Source organism: Montipora capricornis, chromosome 6, assembly GCF_036669925.1.
Source record: "Montipora capricornis isolate CH-2021 chromosome 6, ASM3666992v2, whole genome shotgun sequence".
Taxonomy (NCBI): domain Eukaryota; kingdom Metazoa; phylum Cnidaria; class Anthozoa; order Scleractinia; family Acroporidae; genus Montipora; species Montipora capricornis.
The window spans coordinates 65,137,579-65,160,434 of NC_090888.1; the positions used below are offsets into that span (position 1 = coordinate 65,137,579).

General features: G+C 39.2%; 1 protein-coding gene across 1 annotated transcript; it reads left to right on the top strand.

Annotated features, from left to right (window-relative positions):
• The first annotated feature begins 1,910 nt into the window (after window positions 1-1,910).
• LOC138052896 (histone-binding protein RBBP7) lies at window positions 1,911-22,131 on the top strand. Its single transcript, XM_068899493.1, has 17 exons — window positions 1,911-2,019; window positions 2,092-2,239; window positions 4,178-4,228; window positions 5,012-5,106; window positions 8,252-8,327; window positions 10,423-10,520; window positions 12,077-12,192; window positions 12,667-12,702; window positions 13,180-13,236; window positions 13,459-13,526; window positions 13,867-13,930; window positions 14,473-14,535; window positions 15,239-15,316; window positions 17,118-17,194; window positions 17,403-17,460; window positions 19,565-19,675; window positions 21,933-22,131. The coding sequence occupies exons 1-17, from the start codon at window positions 1,995-1,997 to the stop codon at window positions 21,999-22,001; spliced, it is 1,290 nt and encodes a 429-aa protein (XP_068755594.1). The 5' UTR covers window positions 1,911-1,994; the 3' UTR covers window positions 22,002-22,131.
• Window positions 22,132-22,856: the final 725 nt, after the last annotated feature.

Below are 22,856 nucleotides of genomic sequence, written 5' to 3' on the forward strand. Positions count from 1 at the left end.
ATTTAGGGGAGAAAATGAAAATTTATCTTCAAGTGCTCACGTTCTTCACAAAACCTCAAACTTGGCTATTTCACGTTGTTGTTTTGCTGACGACGGCAAAGAAATGGACAAAAGTGAAAAACGTTTGCCGTTTCACATATAAACGCAATGCTAAGGCCCCGTCACGGGGTCACTTGTTTTCAAACTTCTCTGCGGCAACTGCTTGATGACCTCCGAGGGACTGGGGTTGGCTGCTCGCAGGCTACCGTTCCCTTTGATTGACATACCCGCAGTTTGAGATGTTCATATATTATATTAATTACAAGAAAGGTCAAAGCCAGAGGCTTGAATGACTTGGGATTAGAATGACCAAAGATCCATAAATAAATAAATAAATAAAGAAATAAACAAACAAACAAACAAAGTTAAATAAAAAGCAAATGATGAAGCATGTTTTTTTTTTTTTGCAAATTGGCTCACTTGGCCTCGCTTTCAAACGTAAAATTTTAAAAAATATTTTACCTTGAAGGAGGCCAAAAGGGCTAATTTGCAATCAAACAAAAGAATATTAAAATGGCGCCCATTTTGGAATAAGGCCCGTTTTAAACGTCGCATTTTACATGTGCCGAATCTAATGCAAATGAGGGAAAACAATAGATATTTTTTTCATTTGCATTAGATTCGGGTACGGTGGCCCACAAGAAACATGCTGCAAATTAAAGAGTTGCTGCAAATAAAATAAAGTTGCTGCAAATTAAAAAAAGTTGCTGCAAATTTACAAAACGAGTTGCTACAAATTAACAGGATGTTGCTGCAAACTAAAACGTCAAAAGTATGCGCGCTCACTGATGGAAGGGCAGGTACAAAACACAGTCACAAGTCCAGGTCACAGGTCATTATTTTAACAATTCAGAAAGTATCCTAAACATTCATTAAAGCTAACCTTAGGCTTAATTAGGCCTAATGTTAGCATTTGTAAACAGTTAGGGTTGTTTCTGCATTGGTAAAACAATGACCTGTGACTTGGGACCTGTGACCTGTGTTACGTACCTGCCCTTCCTTCAGTGCGCGCGCATACTTTTGGTGTTTTAATTTGCAGCAACATTCTTCTAATTTGCACCAAGTTTATTTTGTTTGCAGCAACTTCATTTTATTTGTAGCAATTCTTTAATTTGCAGCATGTCCCTTGTGGGCCACCGTAGATTCGGCACATGTGAAATGCGACGTTTAAAACGGGCCTAAGGTGTATAATTTATTCAAAAAGGCCAATTCGCTTGAGTCCCAGTCATTTAACCCTTTCAGCCCCGTGGGGTTCCTCATTGACGAGTAAAATCGTCTGGCGTTAGACAGAGTAAAATCTATAAGTGGCACTATTGGGAGTTAAAGGGTTAAAGAAAAATTTTACTGCAAAAGGCAACACCAGTCCAGTGTCCACATTTTCTGTTGGATTTTAACTGCTGGATTCAGAGGATCCCCCTCTGCTGAATGTATACCATGTCGTTGCATTGGGACAACAATTTTCTCCCCCCTCTCCTACCCTCTCCCTCAACAACTGCACTAACTGAATGTTGAGGAATGAAGCTATTCGCACACCAGCAACCGAAATGGTTAACACTTTATCTTTGCTTTGAAAATTGGTCAATTTAACTGTGGAGTTTCTTGACTGATGAAAAATGCTGTTCAAATCCTCCTTTGTCTTCACGGGGAGGTCCGTCCTAATCAAGTCGTTGATGACCGAAGAAAATTTTAGACCTTTTCTGTCACGCAGCGTTACAATTGTTCCATTCATTTGATAAACTTCAAGGCTGGATCTCATTTTCACAAATGTTTTTAGGAGTGCGAGCAGAGTGAAATTATCTTGCGTGACATTGGAAAGCGGTTGTCATAATGAAAAGTGTTTGATTGGCCTGTTAGAATCACGTGTCATTAGAATTTGGCGGGGAATACGCTCGCCATTTTGTTTCGATTGTCAGCGAGCACCACGAGGAAAGAAAAGCGTTGACTATTTAACCAACATGTCTGGATCGCCGAAAGAAAATGGTAGGAGGCTTGGATATCAATGTGCGATGTGTCTAAAAGAAATATTGACAATTTGTTTCATTTCCGTTAAAGAACCTTTCGATGATGCGGTGGAAGAACGAATCATCAATGAAGAATACAAAATCTGGAAAAAGAACACGCCATTTTTGTATGATTTGGTCATGACACATGCGCTAGAATGGCCAAGTCTTACCGTGCAGTGGTTACCGGATGTAACGAAGTAAGCAATTTTTTTCCTCGTCGTAAAGAGCTTGTTTTAGATCGGAGGTTACCGATTTACGTTCCTTTCGAATGCTGATCTTGGGACTTTCAATCTCTATGCCACCAGGAATTTCGAGGCTGGATCATGTCTTTCTTGAATTGTTTGTCAAACGTATGAGAGTTTTCGGAATCATCGTGGTTGAACTTATCCGCAACCCCCCCCCCCCCAACTTCCTCACTCCCATCCAATAAAATCAGCAGTGTGTTGTACTTTGCTTTATGTTATGGATGTGAGCCCAGGACAAAAACAACGATATTATTGTATTGTACTTTCTCAAATGCATTAATAATTCATAGGTTATTAGCCAATCATAGTGCCCTATTTTGATCAGGTGTGGGTATCTTGATACCCAGTGAAACTCCAGGTCAAAAAAAGGCAAAGTTTCTTCAAAAACTGAACATGACACTTGGAATTTAAATGAACCTTTATTCTAATAAGTCTTTGGGAAAAAACACATCAATAACTACCCGCACACAATGCTTGCTTGAGTGAGGCTCCAGCACTTGGCTAAGTAGCCTGACTTCTGGCTGTTATACACAATTGTGGTCTCATTCACACAGAAGCCCTTCAAGCTATTCCTGCCAAGCCGACCACATGATGGAAAGGTCAGACCACAACACCTGGAACACTGTCCCCTACTCTTTTCGAGTAGTGTGTGGGATCTTTAACGTCCCACAGAGTTAATGAACAAGGGTTTATCGTCCTTATCCGAGAAGACTAGAGAGTCTAACCATTAGCAGATGTAATTTCAAAGGCAGCACTTTCTCCTCAGTTATTTAAAGACCCTGAGTGTTGGTCCGGCCGAAGTTGAACTCACGGCCTCCTGCGTGACAGCCGGATGCTCAACCAACTGAGCCACCGGTGCACAATGTATTTTAAATCTTCCGAATATTTAATATAAACTTTTGCAGTACCTTTTTTCATTAGCATCCAGAGGGTTGAAATGAATTTGGATACCCAATAATTCAGTGAAAGAGCATTCATTTCAGCAACGTTTGTACTCAAGGATTGAACCTTGTGTATATGTACTTTGTAGTCTTTGAAAAGTCCACCACAACCTAAAATTGACACTTGTACCTCTCTTAATCTCAGCCATTCAGCAAAAATCACTTTCTTGGGAAGACGATTTTGGCAGGCAAAAACGATGTGTTTCTGACTTTGCTTTCCAACATGCCCTGTTATGTAAATTTATTCAATGCTTTTACCTTTAAAACTCACCAAATAAGTTACTGTCACTTGTCTGATAAAACAAAAGATCATCATATTACACCCATACTTATTAAAAAATGGTTTTGAAATCATGTAAAAAATCTTGTGGTTTGTGTTTAATCACGCTTCCCAAACGTCGAAACAAAAGTACTCCGCCTACAGCATTGTGCTTTCATCTGTTTCTTGGTGTTTGGAACCCCTGATGAAACACTTGCACTTGTTTTTGACATACATTGTATTACATGAAATCACAAAAGAGGAATTTTAATAGAATGCAACTACATGTGTAAATCAAGAAAGAATCTTGGCTTTATCAAATAATCAAGGAGTTGAATAATAATTACTAGGAAAGCAATTAGCCAAAAATTGAGTGAACCCCCAAAGTACAGGTACATGCATCTAGTTACGATAGTTTTCCTCATTGAACCCAGCCACCCAACACTCGAGGCTATCCAGAATTGTTTTCCACCCCTCATGGTCTGCTTGTCACCTTCCTACTCTCTCTCCGTGCATCTCCTCAAAGTCATTTGTGATGTTCTACGTCTTCTTCTATCTTCTGGTGCTCCGGTTCCCCATTGATGAGTAAAATCGTCTGGCATTAGACAGAGTGAAATACTAAGTCTGGCCGGTTTAGGCTGGTTTGGGCGTCAAAGGGTTAATTTCTTATTTACATTTTTCACTTTGCAGACCTGAAGGAAAAGATTATTGTGTACATAGACTTATTCTTGGAACCCACACGTATGTCATGAGCATTTTCAGAGTTCTTGTTTAGACATTGTTGAATACAATGTACACCCATGTTTAGCCTGTGCAACAGCACTTGTAGTTTGAAGGCTTAATCCAGTTCTATGCAGGCATGCAGGAATTGCGTAGGGACAACTTTTTGCAAGCTTAGCAAGGTTTAGTTTATGTTCCTGTTAAAATGTTTGGTATTTTTTATTTATATACACTTGTAGCTTGTGGGCGATTGTTGGAAACAAAGCGTAGTTGGTGCTTTACAAAACAGGATTCAAAATGTTGTTCATTTTGACCAATATAAGTGTATAAAATGTTCATTGTTTAAAGCAGTGTCAGGGAAGGCAAGAGCATAGGAATTTAGCATTAATTGACATAAGAAAGGTGTGCATTAATTGACACATAAAAGATGTGGAAAACTGCTGTCTAAGTTAGACTTTGTTTCAATAACTGTCATGTCATGTCTGGGACAAGAGGAAATAGTTTCTTTGTTCCCTTCAGAAGACTATTCCTAGGCTAGGTATTGGATTGTGTGGTTTGTTATACAGCTTTACCAAACCAAGCAATCTTTCGCAGGGATGCAACTTTATTCTTGCACATGTACATTTGTAAATTATTGTGTTCTGCTCTTGGTACAATTCAGCAATATCTGACTGAATTTATGTTGCGACATCAGCTCTTGACTGCCAGGAATACTGTAGTTGGCTTCATCTACATGTAGAAAAAATGGGAGCTGCACAACAATATTATTACCAGTAATTTTGCTTTGCATAATTTTATTTGTAGATCAGATGAGCAGAATCACTTAGTGATTGCAAGTGTTCAAGTTCCTAATGATGATGCTCAGCTTGATACAAGTCATTATGATAGTGAAAAAGGAGGTAACATGTTCTCAAGGTTATAATTATTATCTGCCTTAACGATGTAACCCAAGGGGTGTACATGTATGGGTACATAATAAAACTCAATACACTGTACATACTTACATGTAATTGACTGCTTCCCATTGGGGGTTTTCGGGGCGAATGAAACAAAAATAACAAAACAACAGAACAATAACAACAACAACAACAACAACTGTTAAGAACCCCAACTGGCTGGAGGCAAACCGGTTGGCTATTTACAAGTGCGGCTGCGAGGATGAACCAGGGACTACCAGGATCAAATTCAACGAGTAGTCTTGAACCCGGGATCTCTGGACCTCAAGGCAAGCGAGGTAACCACTGGGCCACACTACCTCCTAAGCTAGTACATACATGGAAGCTACAATCACGGTCATAAGTCGTTCCAACACCCACCCCCTTTCCCTCGTTGAATGTTGGATAGCGCAATGCACCCAAACTAACTGTTCAGTACGTTTTAGTTTCTAAAAAACATTGAAAGGTGGGAGAGGGAGGGATGCTCGATTAATTACGTCAGTGTACCGGGCGTTACTAAACACAGGAACGGAACGGAATAAACCGGAATATTCCGGAACAAGGCGGAATGACACCTGAATGAGACGGAATGAACAAGAATGGTACCGGAATATAAAGAAACGAGCCAGAATGACACCGGAATGAAGCGGAATGACACACAAATAAAGCGGCATATACCGGAATAAACCAGAATATGCCGGAACAAGGTGGAATGACTCTGGAATAAAACCGAATGACACCGGAATGTGACGGAATAACCAAGAATGGTACCGGAATATACCGGTACGTACGAGGCGGAATGACAACAGAATAAGGCATGGACCGGAATGACAAGGAGCAAAAAATGATTCATTCTGTGAATGAATAAATGTTACAGAATAGAGAGACTGACAAAAAAAAAAAACAATTTACATTAAGGGGAAGTAACAAGGTTTGGAACGAGTCACGATATGTTCTCATAATTCTTCATGTAAATATAATATCAACGTTCGATATTTTTTTCTGTGCTTCTGACTTCTTTCTTCAAACAGGGAAACACTGCGTTCAGGCTCAATGGCATTATTGCCAACAATCGGGGAGAAAAAAAAGTCTTCCGGCCGTTTGCGCGAATCTATTTCCGTATATCTCCATCACGTGTGGGTCGTGGGAAGTAGGCAAGCAGCAACGGTAATTAGTTTGTGGTTCGCTGAACTTGATTGTGATTGGTCAATGCACAATTGACCTGTCAGAATGAAATAAAAATGTTCACGGGTTTTCTGACTCGCACAGTGAAAGCTTTCTCCGAGATCCATAGACAAAAAAAATTAGAATAACATTGTTTCTCTTGCTCCTGTATTTGTTCACGAAAAAAATGTTACTTTCGCAAGAAATAATTATTCATTTAGCGACGGATATACCTGTCAATTTTTTCTCGTGATCAAAGTGTTCCAAATGTTACAAAAGGCAAAAACACATGCAATGCCCTTAGGGAATCACGTGACACAACAAAACTGAAAATCGGTCGGCGCTAACTAAAACACCAAATTTTGGCATTTTCAGGTTCATCCCGGTATATTCCGCTTTTATTTGGGTGTCACTCCGGCTCGTTCCGGTATATTCTGGCACCATTCTTGTTCATTTCGTTTCATTCCGGTGTTATTCCGCCTCATTCCGGCATATTCCGGTATATTCCGTTCTGTTCCTGTGTTTAGTAGCGCCTGTCCTTCTGGTTTATTCTGCCTTATTCTGTTGTCATTCCGCCTCGTTCCGGTATATTCCGGTACCATTCTTGTTAATTCCATCTCATTTTGATGTCATTCGGTTTTATTCCAGAGTCATTCCGCCTTGTTCTGCCATATTCCGGTTTATTCCGGTACATGCCGCTTTATTTGTGTGTCATTCCGCTTCATTCCGGTGTCATTTCGGTATATTCTGGTACCATTCTTGTTCATTCTGTCTCATTCCGTTGTCATTCCGCCTCATTCCGGCATATTCCGGTTTATTCCAGTATATTCCGTTCCGTTCCGTTCCTGTGTTTAGTATTGCCCCAGTGTACCAACATTGTGTCACTGATTGTAGGTTCAGATTTAGGGTAGACGGGCTCATGAGTGCGGCAAAATAAATTATTGAACTTTAATGAAAAGAAGTTCTGTACTTCAAGTTTAGGAGGTTGTTACATGTATCTCCCTTTCAGCACATTACTGCCTTTTCTGCAACACAAATGTCCATGGTGTGATTCCAAAAAATATCCATACCCCCACCACGGAAGATCATTGGAAATTCCGAGGGAGAGGGGGGGGTTAAAGGGCAGTAATTTCAGAGAGGTAGGGGGGTTTCGTGGGAAACTACTTTTCCAAAGAGTCACGAATCACGTACAAAACATTGAAAGCAACATACAATCGATCTGAAGCACGAAAACGTACTTATGTACGTTGTTTTGAAACAAAAGTCAGTTTTGAGATAACTTTAACATTATTAGCTTCAATGTTTCTGTTTTTCTTTGAGTTAGCTAGCACTACGATTTCCCGAAGCTAAGAACAATGTGTCTTTCATTTGGAAAGAATTCAAAACATTTAAAATGGCGATCTCAACTGGAGTCTCTTGTCCCCAGACTTCCAGCTTTGTCTCTTTTTCGTCCAACCAACTCCGTTCACTTGAGTATCGCTTTTCGCTACCTTCACATGCAGTTAACACATTTTTGATAGGACTCATGTTTTACTGGAGGTAGTAACTCATTGAAAAGGCGATAAGGTGCAAGTTCCCACCATCTCAACACTTGTGTGCAACATCATTTTCTGTTTTGTGGGTGGTATTTAGACCATGGACAGGAACCGGGAGTCAACTTTTCTCTTCTTTGAGTAAACGTGATTGCGTCCTCGGGAAACGATTGCTGAGGGGAGGGGGGGTCATCAAAGACCCCCCCTGGAATGGAAATCCTGGAGGGAGGGGGGGGGGGTGCAAATCAAAAAGTCTTCTGTGGTGGGGGTATGGATATTTTCTGGAACCACACATGGTCAGCTTCATGACCTGACAAATAGAAAATTGAATTTGCCTTAAGAAATTGTAGTAAATTTTATAATGGTTTGGTTTGGTTGATTATTGCATGTGTTTATTCCTGTCTATTTCCAAGAGTTTGGTGGATTTGGCTCAGTCAGTGGAAAAATTGAAATAGATATAAAGATCAACCATGAAGGTGAAGTTAACAGGTAATTTGTGACCTTCCACGGGAAAACGTACACTAACATTTGCCCGTTAAACGGCTTAAAACTAACGGATGGTTGACGGATATTTAACGTTTTTGAAGATTGGTTTAATGTTTTTTACTCTCCCTCTGACGGTTTGTGCTAACGCTCTAACGGTTTGTGCTAACGCTCTAACGGTTTGTGCCAACGCTCTAACGCTCTGTCTTAGCGCTTTAACACCAAGTCTTAGTTCTAAGCTCGAAAGGCTGATCGATGACACCACAACGTAGTGAGCGATTACCGTTCATCAAACAAAGGCCATGGTTTGAAGTACTAGCACCATTATGAGCTGGCCAAAACATATCAGATGCACATTTCAGCGAGTTTTTTGCTTTAAGAATACTACGATGTAGACAGGCCACCAGAAACGATTGTGTGACTTTTAAAATACGATTCCGAAGAGGCGCGCCCATGGCGACATAACTGCTGAATGCAACGAAGTCCGGATAAAAGTGGCTAATCTCGATATGTTTTGACCGTCGGACTCACAATGAAGCGATGCATTACTAAATTGTGAATTTCTCACGGCATCCATTACTTCATTAGCTACTGTAGTTGCAAAGTAAAATACAACAAATGATTATTTTCATCCAAAGAAATGTAGCATTTCATGTTGTTTTCAAAGCCGAAGTATCGATAAATTAAAGCGGTGCGTTCATAAGAGAGCTCTTTGCTATAAATACGATAAAAGAGTTCTGTATCATCAGTTAAGATGCCGAGGGGGCAAAAAAGCTCGCGAGAAACTCCAGGCGAGTGGTTAAGTTAAACAGATATTTTTCAGTTGAAATTTGGTAAGTCATGCATCATTCAATCACATTTAATTTGGCGTTCGCGCAGGATGGGTCTTCGATCTTTGGTCTTCGTTTTTGGAGTCTTTATTGTCCATTCTACCTATTAGCGTAGTTATTTCAGCTTGAAATCCATCCAAGACTCGAAGCGCTCAACCTCAAATAATATCGAAAACTCCAGCATTCCCAGCGCCAAGGATGCGTAGTAGGATTTTCGTATACCGGCTTTAGATTTCTTTAGATACATGCTTGCAGCCGTCACGCCATGTGCTCCTCTCTGATTGGATGATGATTTCTTATTAGCCAATCACAGAGGAGCAAACGTTGTGACGGCTGCAAGCCGTCACACCAAACTCCAACTACGCTTCCTTGGAGTTCCGAATGCTGGATTTTTTCAATTTTATTTGAGGTCCAGCGCTTCGAGTTTTGGACGGATTTGAGATATAATGGCATGAAAGGCCCCCTCTGGCTTCCAGCCTGCTTGGTGCGTGATCTGAAACATGTCACATAGGAATTTGTTTGTGAGTTTCAGCTTGATTGGTGCGTGATTTGAAACCTGTACGATGCGAATTTGTCAGTGAAAATCGGCTTGGTGCTGGAGCGATCCGAAATCGAGCTTTCCACCCTTGTTTTACTATTGGTACGCAGAGGTGAACGTCGAACACAAACCCTTCATTTTTCTCGGTATTTTTAATTTTTTAAAAAGCGCTCTACTACATGTAATTCTACTAAGTTGTAGAAGGACACGGCCGGTTTTCCCAAAGAGGGTCACATTTTTAAACGACGCTCTACGAATCCGCTGATCCGGAACAATCGATACAGATTATTAATTCACTTGCCAACAGAATCCAAGATTTGCCCAACGGATAAGGTTAATAACTATTGTACATCTGACGTATGAGACTAACGCTCTAACGGACGAGGCTGACGCTCTGACGGATGAACCTAACGTTCTGACGGATAAGACTAACGTTCTAACAGATGAAGTTGACGCTCTGATGGTTTCATGTAAACTTCTAACGGACGGCTAACGGATATCTAACGCTTCGGTCAATTTAACGGTTTAGCGTTAGTGTACGTTTTCCCGTGGAAGGTCACATTTATTAATGACATATTGACTATGCACTCTTTTTGACCCTTCAATTTTTAATGTTTTGCAAATTATTATTAACATGTCTCTATTTTAAGGTGAAAACACACTCGTACGTAATCGTGTGTCACTGATATGCTTTATAGGCAGGGTGAATCTTTAATGGTCTGGTTTATTTCAGGGCCCGGTACATGCCACAAAATGCCTGTATCATTGCCACAAAAACACCTACAGCTGATGTTCTAGTGTTTGACTACACAAAACACCCTTCAAAACCTGGTAAGTTTGTTTGTTGGTCTTTGTGTACTTTATAGAGAGTATTTAGATAAATTTTAATTTCTTCTGGAAACATTTTTGCAGTGTCTGACAATCAGAAAGACAGGGAAAAAACAATTTGATTACAGAATGGCAAAAGGTTTAATAGAATAAATATTCAAAAGAGTACACTGTAATTTAGAATACCGTACTTATTCAGCTATAAGCCGAGCGATTTTTACACAAATCCTCACTCAATTGGGCAAATTTGAAGCCGTAGAAGGGGTCTCGGCTTATAGCCGAGTATTTTTGATAACAGGAATTTTCTCAGCAAATTAAAACAGTAACAAATGAACGTGTATTCACTTACAAGCCGAACTAAATTACTTGTAAAATGAAGAGAAGTTGTTGTTGGTGTAATATGGACTTTTATTCGTGTTGTTGTGTGATCGGGATCGATCTTTTTGCTCGTCTTCTTCCTCGCTGTCTGTCTCGAATTCGTCGTCCATTTCCTCGTCTTCACTCTTTTTTTTGTTCTGGAATATTCTTGTCGAAGACTGCATCGTCTTCTGTGCCATCGAGTGCGTTATAATAGAGGTGCCAGAAGTCTTAAACGAACACCTCACCATCTCCTCGGGAATATCGCGCCAAGCCTGTTTTACCCATTGTAGGAACGAGGAGTCTGGGAACGAGATTGCACCATCTGTTGACACAGATCGTGTAAACAGGCTGGCCCAATGACACCATAGCAAACTTGAGACAAAAACGCCAGTGGATTTCTTCTTGTAGCGACATTTTCCAAGCAAAAAAACCGTACGCATTAAAGGGAAAATCTTACCTTGAATTCTTTGCTCTCAAAACCACGCCAAAGGTCTTTGATCGAGCTCGGGATATGCTCCTCGATAAGCTCCAGCGAACCATCGACTCGCTGATGCCGTATTCTCCGGCGATCTCGGAGTTATTTTCTACTGCTTCTGCTTCGGCGACTTTTTTAAGTTTAAAGGCGAGGTTGTAAGGTTTCCAGTCGAATAACTTTTTATAAAACGCTTCGCTTGTACGAAGACACGTTTCCAGTGAGGTCAGTAAATTTTCGTCACCTCGCAATCACGTCGCTTGTCTTTCGTGTTCATTTGATTGCTTTGAGTATAATTTTTCAGTCAATGTCAATTTGTATTTTAAATTACAAAAATTCCATAGTCGATAATACATATCAAGACCTAAAATGGGTCTCGGCTTATAGCCGAGTATTATGCATTTACAATTCGTTTCAATCAAGTTGATTTTTTCCGTAAGAAGTTTGGAGTCTCTGCTTATAGCCGAGCTCGGCTTGTAGCCGAATAAGTACGGTAAATCATTAACTTGGCTGAAAAAATAAAGGAACGATGCTATCGACAGTGTGATTATGCTAGTACTGTACATAAAATATGGCTTTCTTAGTCTTGTGTTATTAATGTTCATGATCTGAATTGTACAGAATAAATTTTATTTTGAGTCTGCATAAGTCCAGATAACTGTCCAATGTTGGACTTTGTGTATTTAAGTTACTTGAAGAAGAGGTTTGTTTCCTTTACACTTGTTAGACCCCAATGGCGAGTGTCGCCCCGACATCAGACTCAAGGGTCATAGTAAAGAAGGTTACGGCTTGTCCTGGAATCCAAATCTTAATGGCAATCTATTAAGTGCATCGGATGATTACGTAAGTCCCATACACTCACATGCTATAAGTAACATACATTTGTACTTTTGATCAAAAGCTATTTGTGATGACCCACCTGGAAAATGCACATTTTTGTGTATGTATAGTGTAAGGCAGTTAATTAACAATATTGGATGTCCTGGCAAAATATTTTCTCATTTTTTTGAGGGTGGTACTCTTTTCATACATGTAATCCCGTCATCATCTGTTCAAGTGCCTAATTCATGGTGGGAAGTGTCTTTATGTGGAGTGCCGAAGACATCAGGACTTTTGTCTTGTTGACTAAAAAAAGGCAACCTTTATTACATCCTCCTGGCTTTGTTTTTATCATTCTCCCTATGTGCAAAAGGTTGTTTTTTGCATGGAAATTGGCTCTGATTTTGCTAAGACAAAAATTTATTCTCTCCTGGACGTCTTCCGATAAGATGATGTGGAATTTGAATAATTTGCTGATTTTTCCATTTCTTATTCTAGACTGTATGTCTTTGGGATATTAGCACTATTTCAAAGGTACAGAATATGAAGTAGTTCTATTTGTTGATTTTGTCATTGTGATTATCATCATCATCATCATCATCATCATTATCCTTATCAGAGATGTATCCAGGTTTTCAAGTTTGGGGGTCTTCTGGACCCCTTCTCGAAAAATTTGAGGGTCCATTGCAAAATTTTGGTGGTCCAGCTAATTAATATTCAAGAATTAATATTCGATCTATTGCCTCTTATTACAGTAATTGCTGCTGCAGTACCCCTTCAGATGTCTAAATTGCACAAAAATGAAGTCTTATCCCTCTCCTCGAACATGTCCTTAAAATTTTTTTTTTGTCCAAATTTATTGGACCCTTGATTCTATATTCTGTGCGTCCAAAAGAAAAATGAGTGCTTCCCAGGACGCAATGACGCACTCTTCATTATCATTACCCATTCGCATAACAGTGTTCAGTTTAATAACATACTCTAAACAATAATATTGTTCAATCAAACCAGGAAGCAAAAACGATGGATGCTCTTCGAACCTTCACTGGACACACTGCTGTGGTTGAGGTACGAGATAGTTTTTGTGCTTTAAATTTACGTGTAACGGGTTTTGTATCAAGTGATTTTACATGTATGTATTTCCATTTTGACTTCTATCACTGTGCTTAAAATTTTTAGAAATAAAAAGTGAAGAGCCATTCTACATATGTCTACTTGAAATGATGTTGAGATTCACTGATTATGCTTTCAGCTTGAGTGTGTGATCAGTGATGTTGTTTTGTTTCCTAGGATGTTTCGTGGCATCTTTTACACGAGAGTTTATTCGGATCTGTTGCAGATGACCATAAGCTAATGATGTGAGTTTGCAGTTTGGTCATGAACATCACCCATTATTTTTTAAAATAATTACATGTACCTTTGATTCTCATTCTTTAAGTTTACCCTAACAATATAAATGTCATTTTATTTTTCTTATATAATTTAATTAACACATTGTTATTTTCCTTATTTTTGTTTGCTTCTTTCTTTTTGTTTGTTTTTCTTTTTGCCAGTTGGTGTTCTTAATAATGTTTCTGTTAAGTTTGAATTGTTACTTTCACATTGTTAACAGTGGAGTGCCTGTAAACTAGCTTGATAGCTAAGTGCACTTCCACCGTAAACAAAGCATTTTCATTTTACATTTACATTTTTCTCCAGCTGGGACACACGGTCAACCAACAGCTCAAAGGCAACACACACAGTGGATGCTCACACAGCTGAAGTGAGCGTAATATTTAACAATTTAACATTAATTTACAATGTACACTATGTAAATTAACAATAACCTGCAGTGGGGTACAGGGCAAGCGTTGTGGTGAGAGCACTCGCCTGTATTGTGGCCTGGGTTTAGTTCCCTCGGCAACATATGTGGGTTGAGGTTGTTGGTTCTCTTCTCTGCTCTGAGAGATTTTTCCCCGGGTATTCTGGGTTTCCCCTCTCCTCAAATACCAACATTTTGACTTGATTTGTGTTAATTCGTAATTTCAGTTTACACTGTCCCCAAATTATTAGTGCTCCAGCGCTAGACTGACTAGACATGTAAATATACACGTAGTTCCTTTCCTTTTTGTGTCTACGTGTACCTGTCCTAATGGTGGCTTAAGTTACTGTACTTGCAAATTTTCAAATAATGATAGTTAGTTTTTAAGATCCACTAAAATTTAATGTATTGTAATGAAATGATTTTAATTTAAACTGTACAAAATGTATGTGTAGGTGGCTTATGAAAGTCTTCAGTTGTGATCCAGTTTCTGCATTCTGTAGGTAAACTGCTTATCATTCAATCCTTACAGTGAGTTCATTCTTGCGACAGGATCAGCAGATAAGGTACACGGTATATACCAGCAGATGTTATTTCTTTGAATCGAGAATTCAAGACATGCACCCTTTTTTGCGTCTTGTGTAATTTAACAATGAATATACAAGAGTTTTATTCAGTCACATGTAGTGGCAACAGGTCAGTGACTGATATAACAAAGTCATGGTTTAAAATTTAATAGCAATGCACATTTTCTGAAAGAACCTTGGAACTTAAAACTATAATGATAACATTATCAATGTGATTTATGTAAATACAGCATAATTTCTGTTGCTGTTCAGAAAGTTCTTTGATTTTATGGTAAATGGATCATTGGCAAAAGAAATTCCCAAAGGTAAAACTATGTGTTACTTGTACCGATGATGCATAAGAATATTATTTTTAAAGCCAAGGTCATCAGCAAAAAAGTTCCACTATCTGTTTTTCAGTTCATCCAAAGTTAGAGTGTAAATTGTGGAAAATAGCAGTTACGTTACAAATGTGGATGAAAAAAAAAATGAGCAGAACCTTGAACACAATTTCAAAGCCAAAATGTAAAATATACAACTTGTACTGTTATATAAGAACTTAATGTCATCGGAGCCAAATAATAATTATTTAATCACACATGTATGCAGAGATACATGTACATTTATGGGAAATTATCATGGTTCCTTCTACATGTACATTAACTTTTAAACCAGACGTTTTGTTTCATCATTTTCTTGTTAGACTGTGGCTTTGTGGGATCTGCGGAATCTCAAACTGAAACTCCATTCGTTTGAATCACATAAAGATGAAATATTTCAGGTATTAAAAGCTGTTTTGTCCTTGTTTTGGTTTAAAAAAACTATTAAAAATTCATCTCAAGGTATGACTTCGTTCTTATTGTGATGTGTTATGGTTATCAAATTGTTTTTGTATGATCAAAGGGCAACTGTAAGATGTCATACTTGTACATCTTACAGTTGTCCATTCTTCAAGATGATGCTATCTGGGAAATTTTAAAGTGAAAATAAGTGATTACAAGTAGTTTTCTGAATCAAATGCATTCTTTGATAAGTTTTCAAACAATTGTGATTATAAATGTATCTTGTGGTTTAAACTTATATTTTCTTGGTATTGTGTAGTTCCAGAAAGTATCCATACCCCCACCACGGAGGGAGTTTCATATGGGACCCCCCACCCCTTTGGATTTTCCATTTTAGCGAGGACGCGGTAACCTCCCCCTCTCCTCCCTGAAAATGCCAAAAAATGTTGAACACCCCCTATACCCCCTGGAAATGATGTTCTTCAAAGCAAACAGCAAACAAGAGGCCGTGTATCTACCGTCAGGCACGTATTTGAGACGATATGGTAAATTTTGCGGACATGCGTAAGTTAAAAGTCGCGAATTACCCTAAATACACAACCTTAACTTTATTATTTTTATGTATACAGAAGCTGGTCTAAAACATACAATACAGTATTGCCAGTATTCGAAGGGAGCTACTACCATACTAGTTGCAAATAAACAATTTTTTGAGCTGTTTACAAAATGTGTGAAACATTCATTTCACACACTTGAAATGGACACAATCGCAAGCACATTTAATGACGCATTTTTTACAAAATTATGTAATGAAGAAGAGAAAAAGAGAGACTAATGAGTTAATAGCAAGTTTTGCTGTACTGAGGCATCTTGCCAAATGACAGCCTCTAATGTATAAAAGATGCTTCACAAGTGCAGTGATTCTCGATAAGTATCGAGCAAGAGCATTCATTGGCAAGTTACCAGTCCATCACGGACAACTACTACTAATCTTTGGAGACTAGTAATGAGTAATGGCGGCTCCTTTCCAAAATCGTCTTTATTTCACATTTCACGGTTTTATTTGGTGCTGGTTTGCCACCAAAGCACTATTAGGAAAAAGGAAAACCTTCTTTGGCAACAGCACTAATAGAAGTATCATAATTTAACTACTTAAAACTTCAGAACGTCCCACGAAAGTTGGTAAGCGGCACTTTCTAACGTATGAAGTGAGTCGATTGATTTCCTTCAAACTGGACATGAATTTTGCCTCAAACCTCCCTCCCCTCCAGAATTTCCCGGGCCTTTGACCCCCCACCCTCCTGGAATTTTTTCATTCCCACCGTGGTGGGGGTATGGATATTTTCTGGAACCACACATTGAAGGTTCATCTAACATCAAGGTCAATAACAGGTCAATATCTGAATATGTCAGACCTAAAGATTTTGAGTTTTCTCTTTTTTTTTAGTCATGGAAGCAACATGACTGAGTGTTCCGCTTATTGGACTGGAAATCCAAAAATATCTTGTTGAAGTCTCTCTTTCAACTCCTCTGCTGTGGTTGTATGCATACAATGTAGCCAAGGCAACTGGCTAGTTGTACCAGTTGGAGTTTCTGAGTCTGTTTTTGCCTTTGACATGTCCAACAGGAAAGCAACAGTTCTTGTTGTTTCTGTGTATTACATGTAATACACCAAGCAACAATAAATTTTTAACCTCGTTTTACTGATGTAATTATTATATGGAAAAAAAAGTGATGAACTTAAGCCCACCTTTACATTGACATTGCTTTTTTGTTCGTTTATTTGTCTTTTTACTCAAGGTCCAGTGGTCTCCACACAACGAAACAATCCTTGCTTCCAGTGGAACAGACAGACGACTGCATGTATGGGACCTCAGGTATTTTGGAACCTCCTCATGTATTGAGTGAATGAGTTGCTCGAAGTTGCAGTTTTCACTTTGAATAAAACCCAGCAATTTGGTTGGCCAAAATTATTACATTGGTATATTACTGTAACATTTTATAATTCAGAAGATGATTTTAATGATGTTATGCTTCAGTCAGAAAAACTAATTATTAATCAATCTAATGATTGATATTTGTTAGCAAAATTGGCGAGGAACAGTCGTCTGAGGATGCTGAAGATGGTCCTCCTGAACTACTGGTTGGTATTAAAGAGAAACAAACTTTTTGTTGTGTGTACTTGGAATTAGTGCCTTGAACTCTTTAACATTTATGTATTTTGATGAACATGTATAAAGCCCCGTGCAAACAGACGCAAAATTGTTGGCCAACAATTTTGGGGGTTGTTGCATCAGTTTGCATTGGGCTTAACCTTTCAACTCCCGGTGGCCACTTTTAGATTCCACTCTGTCAAACACCAGACAATTTTACTCGTCAGTGAAGGTCCCCTCGGACCTTAAAGGGCTAACAATGTCCCCATTAAGAGCCAAGAGCTGAGTCTCACATACCTTTCCCAATAGGCCAATTTCGGTGCATTAAAATAGGCCTTATGCATGATGGCTCAAACATTCACCACCAAGCCTTGTTTGCACAAAATTATTTGCTCCTTTGGGATTCAGCTGAAGCTAAAATTTACAAGTTTGATTTTCAAAAATTGTCAAGGCTTGGTGGTGAAATCAGCTAGTCAGACGTCATCACGCATAAGGGGCTATTCAGTCTAAGAAAAAAGGCACCACCTCAAGGCTCCAAGGAAAAAAACTCATACAACTCCTCGGCTTCCTCGCCAGGTGTCTTAGGGCACTGGGCGTGGGCAACGGGTCTGGGGCAGTGGGTCTGGGCAATGGGTCTGGCCAGTCAGCTCTGACAAGAGGAAAGTGCCCTTAGTTGTTTTATGTACTGATTAATAAACGAGCAGGAGTTTTTTATCGGGTTAAAACTACGAGGCAAAGCCAAGTGGTTTTTGACCCGATAAAACACAACAAGCAAGCTTATTGAACAGCTTCAAAAACTTTCCACAGAAATCGTGTCCCTCTGGTACGGGGGCCCATAGAGGCAATACAACTAAGTAAATTAAATAGAAGAAATATAGTTCGTTGAACAGATGTGAATATCACGGTAAGATATACATTAAAATATCTATTTGTCAGTACAAAATGAAGTCCCAGTGGAAATATTATGTTTGTATTGTCTCTATGGGCCACCGTACTCTGGAGTCCAGACAATGGCACAAAATGTGAGAGGAAGATATTGGCATACAAGAAAAACAAGTCGGGCCTCATAATTACTATTCTTTGCATAAATTCTAATGAGGAGTGTATTTTTGGGTTTAAAGCTCGGTCATCACTTCTTTCCATCCCTCAAACTGACATTTCCCTTTTTATTCAACTTATACGACGTACAGTCTACTTTAGACTTCAAATCTACTTCAACGAAACAAAGATTTAAAACAAGCTGAGAAGATTCACAGAAGGCGAGGCAAAGAGTTGAACCCGGATCGCTGGCTTCACCTTGCAGTTTCCGATATCCACTAGACTAACGAGGATACCTCCCGGAAAGTCGAATTTTTTAGAGTATTGAAATAGTAGTACCCAGCAAAACAATTGAAAGTTAACCGTCTTCAACGGGGTTTTTAGACCTAAATACGGTAGATCAGCGCGGCATAGCTTAGAAATGCTATTTCTTGTTGAATTAAAGATGTAATTCTGCCTGTTTTCATTCTTTTTAGAGCGGTAAGCTTGTCAATAGTAACATGGGATATTGCGTCGTGTAATTGTTACGAAATGTCCAATGTCAGTTTGAGGGATGGAAATTAGTGTTGACCTTAAAGCTCGTGCACGCGAAGTGAGAGCTTGTTAGGTTCATGAATTATTAATGAGTTTTTGAATGGAACAAATGCATGCGAACCCGAGTGGCGAAGATGTATAGCTCACTTTTGATAACGTCATTTTTGCGTGGTTGTTTGTGCAAACAGTGAAAAATGGCAAGCGACGGATTCGTTAATTCTCAGAAGGTGACATAGACTCCTTCTTTGTGGAACAAGAAAATGCTAACACGGAGAAGAAGAAATGCGAAGAATTGAAGAAATTACAGCCGCCGAGCTGCAATTAAGTTTGTGCTTGAAATTAGTTTTTTTGGCTCTTTTAAAACGAAAATTACCCGTTGGCTTGAAGATATGAATTTTGTTTTCTCCTGTTAAAAACAATATTTTACTCGCTGATCTACTGTTTTTACCACTCGAGATTAAACTCGTATCTTCGCGCCGGCGTGTAATATCCTCTATTCACTGGTTCATTGTCCATTTGCAGTTTATTCACGGTGGTCACACAGCAAAAATATCAGATTTTTCTTGGAATCCAAACGAAGCTTGGGTGATATGCAGTGTGTCAGAAGACAATATCATGCAAGTCTGGCAAATGGTAAGCAATGTCATTTGAAAATCCCAATTCGTCGCCGGCGATATCTTCTTCCTAACATTATTTTTAACACATGGACAATCGTTAGTCTTAAAATATACTGTTTATATTTTTTAAAACTAGACAAAACTTGAGGCATTCAATGTGTACAGATGACTTCAGAATTACCACGAGTCATCTGAAAGGGAAGAATGCTACATGAATTGGCGAGACGTTAATAACTTGGAGGCATAAACTATTACTAGCCATTATGCATCACATTGTCTCGCTGGACAACCTTTCATACCGAATGTTCCTTTTTTCCATCAGTGGGGAGTTTAAGAAAAGGCGACAGCCAAGGCAAATGTTTGCACGCCGAGGAAACATTTTCCTCGTTTGCGGGCGCCTCTTCTACAACAACGACGTGAATTCACCAAATTTGAGGTTTTGACGGCAATGCGCGCGTACAAATGTGAATTAAAGCATTTTCTATTTTTTCTCAGAAACAGCGCGTACCAATTTACTTTTAGGATACTTCGTCCTCATTGTACAGCGTGAACAAGATATACACTGTACGGGTTATTGACCAAGCTCGTTCGGTCAAAATGGGTGGATATTGGCGAAGTTCTTTTTTTGCGTGTTTCGTCTCGGTCCATAAACACGAAAAAAAAAAAGAACGAGGCCAATATCCAGCCATCTTGACCGAACAAGCTTGATCAATAAGGGATTTATGATATGGGATAAAACACCAAAAGATGATCTTTGATCTTGCGGGACCAAGCGAGAAATCCCGAACGGGCAAAATTCCTCCATCTTGCCCGCTCGGGTAGGCAATTACAGCGCGGGATTTGGTTCATCTTGCCCGCTCACGGAGCTAGTCATATCATAAGAAAGAACGATAATCGCAAAAGACTTATGATAGAGCAAATTAGCCAATCAAAACGCCAAGCCGGAAAGGAGGTCGACGCCAAGCGCGAGAAAATGTTGGCGAGAAACTTACAATGGGCCTTGCGCGTGATGACGTCTGGCAAGCTAATTTCACCACCAAGCCTCGGTTGCACAAAATTATTTACATCATTTGCACGAGTAATACTGTTCGCACGTGGGGTTTCTTTTCAAGTTTGCTCCTTTGCGATTTAGCTCATGCTAAAATTTAGGGTAGGGTCGTACCTCCTGTTGAACACTGGATTTCATTGGCTGTATAGTGTCTTACTTCATATTGTTTTATCTGCTAAATCCATAGTTATCTTTGTTCGTTCTCTTGTTTTTGGCCAATCCTGAAGCCCGTTCAGTGGTCGTTCAATCAGGTACGACGCGACCCAAAATTTACAAGTTTGATTTTCGAATTAGCAAGTCAGACGTCATCACGCATAAGGGTTATTATTTTTCCTTTGACCTTGATTGGCTGAGAATGTGGCACGTGATTTTTACTCAAATCACAAAGCGTAACACTGCAAAACTAAAGCAATCGATTTCTGTTCGGTTGAGGAAAGCTACAGTTATTACAGTTATGGCGTCCTTTGATAGAATTTTTCTTTTATGTATTTCTCTTTGATTTAAGCTCAGTATTACATCAAGTATTTAATTACCTTTAAACTGTAGAAGTCATATATTTTTTATTTAAAATTAAATGAATTACACCTTTTCAGTTTTTTGAGACTTGTGAATAGTCTGGACTACCCACTCGATTAGCCGAAAGCTACCTGTATTTTAATAAGGCTTAAGAACTTAACGAAATGTAATAGCCCATTTTTGATATATTAAAAATTCAGTCCAAAACAAAAGGCGTCATCTCGAGGCTCTGGGGAATTGACTATTTTCACCATCCCATAATGCAATACGTTTGTTGGGGGGGGGGGGGGGCTTTACATAAAAAAAAAACGAGTTATTTACTCTTGAGACTGTATCATGCTTTAATGAACTGGATATCCATTGTTTTAATAACCCCCCAAAAGAACTGTATTATGGGATTGGTGAAAAAGCGAATAAACTCATGCAAATCCTTATATTTATTCCCCAGAGCCTCGAGATGGTGCCTTTTGTATAGGACTAAATTTTAATATATCGAAAGTGGGCTATTCACCTTTATCACTCGGCGGCGATTTTGGAGTCCGAGGGGAATAAAGGATTTGCACGTGTAGCCTCACAATGGATGAGAGGTTTGACGTGCATGATCTTTTGTTTGGACGTTGAGTGATATGGGTCTATTTGAGGTGAAGAAATTTTTCGCGCTTTCGATGCAATTGGTCTAACGTTTGTTTGACTTTGTTTTGATTTTTAGGCGGAGAACATCTACAATGACGAAGAACTCGATACTCCCGCATCGGAGCTCGAAGCCGGGGCTTCTTGAGACCCGCTTTGTTCTGTCTAATTGCTTCCGCAACTGAAATTTTCGTGCAATGTATGTAAAGTTTAACTCCTGTCCGTCGTTTGCTACATGTAGTTGTAAATTGCAAATAAAATCTTTGTGAACAAGTTTACCCAAGAATTGTCGCCTAAATTTTACACAACTGTGTCGAAACTGTAATATGAGTTGCGAATTTTGACGTGAGTTAGCCTTGGATTGACAAACGTTATTGTGTTAAGTCGAAATTTAGCATCACCTTTAGGTGAAACGCGAACGGCAAAAGTGATCACGTGACCATGATTTTCCCGCCATTTTCTGCGTTTGCCGGCTGCCGATTGCCGTTTCTTCGTGAAAAAAGGCATTTTCGCGTTTGCCGTATACGCGGAATTTTCTTCTCGTTTTCCCTCTACATAACAAGTTGTATGGAAAATAAAGAACCCGAAAACCATTTCCGGTAAGTGAAACAAGGAAAAAATTGGTTTCATGGTCATAGATCGTTCATATCTGGCTCCTTATCGCAATTTTCTGCATGAACTCACGTTGACTTTGTTGACTCATCGCAAAACCACAGGGAGGCCACACAGACAGTGTGTCTGTATGTTCGAAATATAAAGAAATGTATGGCAAATATTGAAGAGTCCTAATATCGTAAACTTACATCGAGAAATGACTATGTTAAAGCTCAAAATAAACGTAAACCTATCTCAGTCTTTGTGTATTGTCATTTCTGCGGCTGAAGGTTGGCGAATTTGAGCGATTTGGTGGGTTTTCCGTTGACTATTACTACACGTTATAAGACGGAGACAAGGGTGGAAAGCTCATTTTCGACTGCTGAGATTTCGTGGGACACCGAGCAAC

Coding starts and splice junctions, on each gene's coding strand:
- LOC138052896 (XM_068899493.1), top strand. CDS start 1,995: ATGTCTGGATCGCCGAAAGAAAATG. Junction 2,020..2,091: donor TGGATCGCCGAAAGAAAATG/GTAGGAGGCTTG, acceptor TTTCCGTTAAAG/AACCTTTCGATGATGCGGTG. Junction 14,536..15,238: donor CGACAGGATCAGCAGATAAG/GTACACGGTATA, acceptor TTTTCTTGTTAG/ACTGTGGCTTTGTGGGATCT.